This window comes from Podarcis vaucheri (genome assembly GCF_965113315.1).
Source record: "Podarcis vaucheri genome assembly, chromosome: 10".
NCBI classification, from domain to species: Eukaryota; Metazoa; Chordata; class Lepidosauria; order Squamata; family Lacertidae; genus Podarcis; species Podarcis vaucheri.
The window spans coordinates 72,778,545-72,787,959 of NC_138748.1; the positions used below are offsets into that span (position 1 = coordinate 72,778,545).

The 9,415-nt window shown below is 48.3% G+C and overlaps 1 protein-coding gene across 7 annotated transcripts in view; it reads left to right on the top strand.

Annotated features, from left to right (window-relative positions):
* The window catches only part of LOC309541320 (uncharacterized protein), a 77,549-nt gene extending 69,442 nt beyond the window's left edge, over positions 1-8,107 (top strand). For 3 of the 7 annotated variants that reach the window (XM_082239072.1, XM_082239074.1, XM_082239073.1), the window contains 2 exons: positions 4,313-4,456; positions 5,464-8,107. In XM_082239072.1, the coding sequence (XP_082095198.1) occupies positions 5,592-7,154 (1,563 nt within the window). In that variant the 5' untranslated portion in view covers positions 4,313-4,456; positions 5,464-5,591 and the 3' untranslated portion in view covers positions 7,155-8,107. Of the gene's footprint in view, positions 1-1,154; positions 1,333-4,312; positions 4,534-5,463 lie in introns of those variants that run through there. The other 4 variants (XM_082239070.1, XM_082239071.1, XM_082239068.1 and 1 more) reach the window with 3 other exon arrangements.
* The last annotated feature ends 1,308 nt before the right edge of the window (positions 8,108-9,415 follow it).

Here is a 9,415-nt window from a genome sequence, read left to right on the forward strand (position 1 = left end):
ATGGGGGGTGTGAGCCCCCCCCCAACTGCCTGCTTCTCCCGGAAGTGGAGCTTCCACTCCGGATTGCTGCTCCGCCCCGCGGCTCTAGGGGGGGCGCTTTCGGAAACGGGAGGGAGGAGGCAGGGGACCCCCCCCCCGTGGATGTTGCAGGAAAGGAAAGGAGAATCAGGAGCGAGGACAAAGAGGTAAAGGGGTCGCGGTGGGGGGGGGGGAGAAAAGGACCCAGAGACCCGGCCAGCTCCCCCAAGCGCCTTCCGTGGGGCCTGGATCCCTGCACGCCTGCAGCGAAGGGGGCTTTCCTTGGCAGGGGAGGACGTGGGGGCGCCCACCCACGGGGTCCCACGAGGACTCCCCGGCCCCGTTTCCCCCTCGCAGGCATCCCTGGGGCTCGGAGAAGCGGGCCAGGAAAGGGTTAATGGGTGCGGGAGACGCCTGGATAGAGACCCCCCTGTCCCTCCCCATCTCATTTTGGGGGGCCCCTCCGGATGGAGAGATGGGGCGCGCATGGCGAGGGGTGAGCCGCGCTAAGGGGGCCTCTGGGTGCAGGGGAGACTCCGGGAGAGAGGGAGGGGGCCAAGGGTGGGGGAGGAGGGAGGGGAGCGGGGAGCATCCCTGGGGAAGGAAGCGCAGCATTGGCGGCGGGGGGGGGGAGGAGACCAGTCTTTGGGGAGACGTCTCTATCGAGGGGCTGCCTTGGCTTTTCCCTCCCGCCCAGGAAACGGCCACCCCTTCAAGGCGACCAGAGAGGGATCCCTGGAAAGTGGGGGGTCCAGTTCCCCCACTCCTTCTTTCCTGCAAGCTCCATCCTCCTTCCACCCCATAAGCCCCTGCCCTGTCCAGACACAGCGCTTCTGCCCAGTCCAACCACTGGTCCCCTGGAGAGCAGAGGAAATCCGGAGAGGAAGAGGGGAGAGGAGGGGCCTTCTCAGAAGCGGCTCTTGGTTTCCGCAATCCCACCCGGGAAGCAGCCAGAAACCTTTTCCTCTCTCTCAGGCTTCCATCTTTAAGTGTCTTTTCCTCTGCCTGGTTCATTGAGGATGAGGATAATGTACACCTGTCATCAGAAACAGGGGTGCAGAGTCCATGGAATGGCTCTCAGGATTGATACAGAAGTTGCACCTCAAAAGCATTTCTGTTCCTCTTATTCTTTGTAGGCAGTGTCAGAGTGACTGACAAGCTGAGATACAATCCTTCAGCATCTGATGACAGCCATTGGACAAATCTTCACAGTCAAAGGAGCCATTTTCATGATAGACAGTGCCTGGGGCTGGAGGCTCTACACACCGGGTGTGCCTGTGCAGGCCAAAGACTGCCAGTATTAGCACAGGCAAAGTGTGTGACCTCCCCAAATTTATAGACTATATGTGAATGAGAGTTTGTGGGTGGGATTATCATTTACGGCAACCCTGTGATTTTCTCCACCCATAACATTTCATGAGCTGATATTGCAGTACAAATTCCAAAATAACTAGAAAAAATCACAATGCAATAAGAATGATTGTAGTATTTATATCCTGTCCATCTGGTTTGGTTTCCCCAGCCACTCTGGGCAGCTTCCAGTACAGTGGTACCTCAGATTATGTACTTAATTTGTTCCGGAGGTGCGTACTTAACCTGAAACTGTTCTTAACCTGAAGCACCACTTTAGCTAATGGGGCCTCCTGCTGCTGCCGCAGCACCGGAGCCCGATTTCTATTCTCATCCTGATGCACTGTTTCTGGTTTAGCGGAGTCTGTAACCTGAAGCGTATGTAATCTGAGGTACCACTGTACACATAAAAGACAGTAAAACATCAAACATTAAAAACCTCCTGACACAGGGCTGCCTTCTGCTGTCTTCTAAATGTCAGATAGTTGTTCATTTCCTTGACCTCTGAAAGGAGGGCGTTCCACAGGGCGGGCACCACCACCGAGAAGGCCCTCTGCCTGGTTCCCTGTACCCTCACTTCTTGCAGGGAGGGGACCAGCAGGAGGACCTCAGAGAAGGACCTCAGTGTTCAGAGTGAAGGATGGGGGTGGAGACGCTCCTTCAGGTCTACAGGGCCAAGGCGGTTGAGGGCTTTAGGTCGCAGATCTTGCTCCTCCATAATGATCTCCAAGACTGACATATAGTTAGCAGAGTAGGAAAAAACACTCAGAGGCAGCAAAATATTCATTCAGCAGAGAAATTAAGTAATGAATCCAAAAAATCGCAAAAACGTAACTTGATATACTTAACTTGGTATATCAAAACAGCACTCAAGTAAGAAAGACACAAGCAGAGTAGAGAATAGCAGAATAGGAAGTGGGACCAGGTGCCTTTCAATACTGTAATTTATAAACAATTCAATGTCAGAGTAACCTTGAGACTGGATAACAAGCCTGGCTCTCTCCAGTTTAAACCAGCTTCTTCTGGTTCCCAGAAACAAGGTTCAGCATAATCTCATAGCAACTGATCCCACCACCTGCTCTCAGCAGAAAGGAAACTCCCTGATCAGCTAAAATATTCCAGCTAGAGAAAACATCAGCTTTGACTCACACAGAGTAAAACCAACAGAACCTTCTTGAACCAATAGACTAGGAATGATCTCTATACATTAGATCAACAATTTTCTTTTCCTGAAAAATGCAGCCATGAGACTTACAGGTCAGCACCAACAGTGTGAATTGCGCTTGGAAACACACTGGAAGCCAGGGAAGATCCTTTAGGACCAATGATATGTGGTCTGGGCAGCTGCTCCCAGTTACTAGTCCAGCTGCCACATTCTGGATTAGTTGCAGTCTTTGGGTCACCTTCAAAAGTAGCACCATGTAGAGCGCATGGCAGTGGTCCAAGCAGGAGATAACCAGAGCATTGACCACTCTAGTGAGACAGTCTGCAGGCTGGTAGGGTCTGCCTGCCACCTGTCCCCCAGGGACAGTGCTTCTGTCTTGTCAGGATTCAACCTCAATCTGTTAGCCGCCATTTATCCACAAACCACCAAGGCCACCAACACAGGCCATTCACTATCTTCACTGGTTCCAATTTAAAATATAAGAAGAGCTTGGTATCACCCACATGCCTCTGAACACCCAGCCAAAAACCCCTGATGATCTCTCCCAGTGGCTTCATATAGATATTAAAAAGCATGGGGAGAGGACAGAGCCCCGAGGCACCCCACAAGTGAGAGCCCAGGGGTCTGAACACTCATCCCCCAACACCACTTTCTGGACATGGCCCAGGAGGAAGGAGGGGAACCACTGCATAGCAGGGTCCCCAGCACCCCAGAGGGTCCAGAAGGATACAATGGTCAAAGGTCTCCAAAGCCACTGAGAGATCCAGCAGAACCAGGAAACAGCTTTCCCCTCAGACTCTAGCCCATCAGAGATCATCACGCAGCACAACCAGGACAGTTTCTGTTGCATGATGAGGCCTGAATCCCAACTGGAAGGATAATGGTGGCAGAAGCTTTCCTGGTCCTGCACCCCCAAAAGCTCCAGGCACAGGACTTTCATTAGCTTTGAAGGGGCCATCGGATACTTGGTGGTCTTTTCTTCAAAAGACAAATATTCTAAATACTTTTTAATTGATGTATGATATAAGCAGCACTTCTGCTTTACATATTCCACATTGGAGAGATTTTGATACACAGGTCTGAGTTCATCGCTCCCCCTGAAACTGCTGTGTTAGCAGTCCTGCCAGCCTGGACAGTGTGTTTGGGGGTTCAGGGCTGCCTAGACAACAAAACCCCCTTCTCAGCCTGGCTTATATGGTCCCAAGGAAAGCAGAGCAGTATGTTAGGCACCAGCTTGGCTGCAGGAGTGGCTGGAAGGAGGTGTGCAGGACACCATCCAACCATCTAAGAGAGTCCACTCTGGATTTGTGTAGGTTTTCCTCCATAGCTTTTTCTTCAGTGTGGTGTAGTGGTTAAGAGCGGTAGTCACGTAATCTGGGAAACCGGGTTCGTGTCTCCGCTCCTCCACATGCAGCTGCTGGGTGACCTTGGGCCAGTCACACTTCTGTGAAGTCTCTCAGCCCCACTCACCTCACAGAGTGTTTGTTGTGGGGGAGGAAGGGAAAGGAGAATGTTAGCCGCTTTGAGACTCCTGAAGGGGAGTGAAAGGCGGGATATCAAATCCAAACTCTTCTTCTTCTTCTTCTTCTTCTCCTGAAGATAACTCAAGAGGAAGCGAAGGAGTGCACCAAAGTATTACGACTAGAGTTTTCCTTCTCAATGAGCTCCCTTCCCCGGTTGACAAGCCCCATCTGCCCTTCACTTTCCTCTGCAGAATGGGCAGAATCTGCCTTCTTGACTGTGGGATTTACTGTTGTTCTCATCCTCTCCATCCACCAGGGCCTGCCTTCACCTCAACAGAATTCCCTCATACACCAAGGATTTGAGACCCATCAGGTATCCTCACCTGGTTTAGCCAGCCAGTTGAAGCCGTTCCTGGGATTGTGGCCCCTATTCCATCCTGACAGCTTCTGGAAGAAACAGGTGAGAGCTGAGTGCAGGGTGGGGACCAATGGTGGAGAAATTACCTCGTAAGGTGCATGACATTTCACCCACCAAAGGTACTAACACTCCGCTAACACCCCATGACATCGTATGATTATGATCTTTAAGACAGAACAGGAATAAATTCATGTCCCGAGAAATAACACAACTTCAGGCCATTAGTGAATCATTACTACATTTCCAAGGTACTACATATTCCACTAAGTACAGTTTATCATTTTGCCTTGAATATCCTGCTTTTCAGTGTCATTTTAGGATAGTCCTGTGTCAAAAGACGGGCACGAGATCAGACAGCACATCGTTCTTTAAAAAATCAAGCTGCTTTTGTCGGAAATCAAGTCTATATCAGGAGAAACTGGCAACTCTCCCAGGCACCCGGCTTGATCTCCTGTTGACCTCCCTGGCTGCATTCCCCAGCAAGATCCAGGCTAGGCCACAATAAGTGATCCTTCTCAGCGTGAGAAGAACACACTCCCTCTTTCCTGCCCCCCCTCCCAGACAGGGGAAAGAGATAGACAGAAACATATTTGCATGCCTTCATTTCTGTCTTTGCAGCATTACAAAAACGTGCCTGCTCTCATCAAACTCCGGCAGTCCAGTGACAAACACTTCCTGTCCTTTCTAGACAGGAACAAACGTAACAGCTCATATTACACTCTGAGCTACTTCAGGTGCTTTGCACTGTGAATGGACTGTCCCTCTGTTTCCCACGGAACAGTCCCAACATTCCATCATGTGATGTTTTCAAGCTAGCAATTTGCATCGGCATTGCATTCATATCGTAACAGCTTTATGAACATTGGTTGAGGATTAGGAAATGTTCCTGATGCATTACTATCATTTGACATAATTGCATATTCATTTCCTGAAAGTTGGGAACATGGGTAGGAGGTGAGGGAATGTAGGAGACGTTGAAATAGGAGAAGGTGCTAATGGAGCTTGATGTGTTCTCTTTCCCTTTGTTCTCTTCCTTGAAATCAAAACAGGATTCCCTTTCTTCCCACTCTGAAGAAGGAGATGGAGAAGACAGTCAAAACTCCAGGGGATTGGGTACCTGTCCCCCCCATTAGGAATAGAAATTAAAATGTGTGAAATGTGGAATATGCATCATTGAATGAGCACACATAGTTCACATCAACGACCTCCAACAGGGGAGAAAACATTTGATGTTATGGAGTGTGGGAAACGTTTCACTGATATTGGAAAACTTAGAACACATCAAAGGACTCACACAGGGGAGAAACCATTTAAATGCCTGGAGTGCGGAAAGAGCTTCAGTCAGAATGGAAGTCTGAAATTACACCAGCGGATTCACACAGGGGAGAAACCATATAAATGTATAGAGTGCGAAAAGAGCTTTACTGATAATGGAAGCCTTACAATACATCAACGGACTCACACAGGGGCGAAACCATTTAAATGCCTGGAGTGCGGAAAGAGCTTCAGGCAGAATGGACACCTTAGAGCACATCAACGGGCTCATACAGGGGAGAAACCATATAAATGTATAGAGTGCGGAATGAGCTTTAGTCAGAATGGAAGCCTTAGAAGACATCAACGGACTCACACAGGGGAGAAACCATATAAATGTATAGAGTGCGGAAAGAGCTTTAGTTATAATGGAAAAGTTAGAACACATCAGCGGACTCACACGGGGGAGAAACCATATAAATGTATAGAGTGCGAAAAGAGCTTTAGTGATAATGGAAGCCTTAGAAGACATCAACGGACTCATACAGGGGAGAAACCATATAAATGTATAGAGTGTGAAAAGAGCTTTAGTCATAATGGAAGCCTTAGAGCACATCAACGGACACATACAGGGGAGAAACCATATAAATGTATAGAGTGCGGAAAGAGCTTCAGTCAGAATGGAGACCTTAAATTACACCAGCGGATTCACACAGGGGAGAAACCAAATAAATGTATAGAGTGCGGAAAGAGCTTTAGTGATAATGGAAGCCTTAGAAGACATCAACAGACTCACACAGGGGAGAAACCATTTAAATGCCTGGAGTGCGGAAAGAGCTTCAGTCAGAGTGGAAACCTTAGAGCACATCAACGGGCTCATACAGGGGAGAAACCATATAAATGTATAGAGTGCGAAAAGAGCTTTAGTAATCATGGAAGCCTTAGAGCACATCAACGGACACATACAGGGGAGAAACCATATAAATGTATAGAGTGCGGAAAGAGCTTTACTGATAATGGAAAAGTTAGAACACATCAGCGGACTCACACGGGGGAGAAACCATATAAATGTATAGAGTGTGAAAAGAGCTTTAGTGATAATGGAAGCCTTAGAAGACATCAACGGACTCATACAGGGGAGAAACCATATAAATGTATAGAGTGCGAAAAGAGCTTTAGTCATAATGGAAGCCTTAGAGCACATCAACGGACACATACAGGGGAGAAACCATATAAATGTATAGAGTGCGGAAAGAGCTTCAGTCAGAATGGAGACCTTAAATTACACCAGCGGATTCACACAGGGGTGAAACCATATAAATGTATAGAGTGCGGAAAGAGCTTTAGTCATAATGGAAGCCTTAGAACACATCAACGGACTCACACAGGAGAGAAACCATTTAAATGCCTGGAGTGCGGAAAGAGCTTCAGTCGGAGTGGACCCCTTAGAAAACATTGGCAAACACATGACGGAGAAATTGTTTAAATGTATGGCATGTGGTAGGAGCTGCAGTCAGAGTGGAACCCTTGATTCATGTCAACAAACTCACACAAAACACAAACCTTATAAATATCAGGAAAGTAGATAGAGGTTCAGTCCTAGTGGAAGTTCTAAATCAACAGACTCACAGACAGGAAAAACTTTAGGAGTTGAAACCCTACAAACCATCAAGAAACTCAAAGAGGAGAAGCAGCTTAAATGAAAAGTTTGCAAAAAGCGCTTTATTTACAATGGAGTGTTTAAGGAACATCCAGGGACTCTCACATGGAAGAACCCATTTTGATGTCTGGAGTGTGGGACATCTTCCTCTCGGAGTCCACTCTTTTCTTCACAGAAATGAACTCAGCAGGAAATCAGTCATTAACACATGTGTATGCGAAGTTCTGGAATTTATGTGTAAAACTGTATAGTAATGAAATATTGAAGGCAATGTCAAACAATGTGATTATAATCTAAGATATAAAGTACCTTTTGATAGAGAAAGGGTGAGGGTTTATCTGGATTTCTGGTGGTCAGTGAGGATTAGGGCTGGGCGATATATTTTTTCATATTGGTTTCTAGTCTAGACCACATCATGATAAGCTTCCAAAAACAATTGATATGGCAAAACCCCACAGATCACCGTGTCTGGGATGCTCATTTGCCTGGAAGCAGCTGGGAGAAAGCTTTACTTTGTGAAGCCCCAGCAGATGCCGAGTTGCTGACTTCCCTCCAAAACCACAGGAAGGGAAACACACCTCCATTGCCCTGTGTCCTTCCAGCCTCTTTCCTCCCTTGCTCCCTTCTGCCGGTTTGTGTGCCTGACTTAGATATCCTGTGTGGTGTATTTCTTTACGGCTGAAACTGGATTTGCTCTCAGAAGCAAAGTTTTGTGTATCACTGGGGGCCCAGGGAGAACTGTATGCTTTGAAAACTCAGTTAACTATTACTGAAGAAGTCCTTCATCCTTTGTGTGTGTTTTTGAGCTCAGCGTGGGAATTGCGCTACATGTGGCCCCTACCCTGCCGATACTTGGCTCATGCCCTGGAGTTGCTGTACTCAAGAATGCAAGACGGGTGCATCTGTGTGTGACTTGTTTTTGCACCAAACTCTCTCACACCCCCACCACATGATCTCCGAATACTGCTTCTTCACTAGAACTTCTCCCTGCCTCCTACGTGTTCTGAAGAAAACGTAAAATACTGTAATTTAATGGGAGATTTTCCCCATGCCTTATTGCAAGAGGGGGAAGGAGGGGCTGCAGGTACCAGGGAAGTCTCCTGGGGGGCCCATCTTCACTCAAGAACCCCATGGGGCAACCCCAGAGCTCCTGCTTATTCTGGGGTTTGGGGAAGATAGTACTTTTACATAGTCCCAGAAGTTATTATTCTTCCTGCCAGAGGACCAGTGTGCATATTATTATCGTACTGAATTTACTGTTGTTGCTGCTGTTGCTGCCATGGACTGGCTGGGTGAAAGGGGGGGAGGCACCAGCTGGGGAACCCCCAAGGGAAGAAGGCTCAAAGTCCGGGTCTTGTATGCCCCCAAAGGCTATCAAAACTCCTAGGTCTGGCCAATTAAAGGCTGATATGGGAGCCGTTGGGGGCCAGGTCGGTTCTTTCTTTTTCTTTTGGGGTTTGATCACTTTTGCCCTTTCTTTTGGGGTTTGATCACTTTTGCCTCCTTCAGTGCCCACTGCATCCTCAGCGAGGTACAATACTGTCCTTTCAACTTCTGTCGCCATGTAGAGTTTTCTCTCAGGACCACTACCCAGGAGACTGCCTATGCAAACTGCTCCGAACATCCAGGGTGTTTTGTCACACTCCTAAAGACCTGGTTGGTTAGGTCCAGGTCCTATGAGCCCTGGGGGGGGCAGCAGGGAGTTCTTAGTCGTTTGAGGTTCATCGCTCCACCATATTTGTGCTTGAATTTGCCAAAAGTATTCACCACGCCTTGTAATGGAGTCCATTCCTCCTGTGAGTGTGACCCCCCCATTATGCCCTCCTGCTTAAGCTGTTACACAAGGGGGACTCCCTGCCCTTCCGACACGTTGCAGATAAAATAAAAGGTGGGGGGGAAGCCTTTTGAAAAGAGACTGGTGGCCAGCAGGGCTGACAGTGAGAAAGCCTATAGAAAGAAAAGACACATAAGTAAACGCCCCCCTCGGCTGCACAGCCCGCCAGTCCTGGGCAGAGAACTCGCAGTTGTGCCAAGGGGACAGAGAGCCTGATCTCTGCAGGCCCAGCCCTCAGCCGGACAGGAGCCTT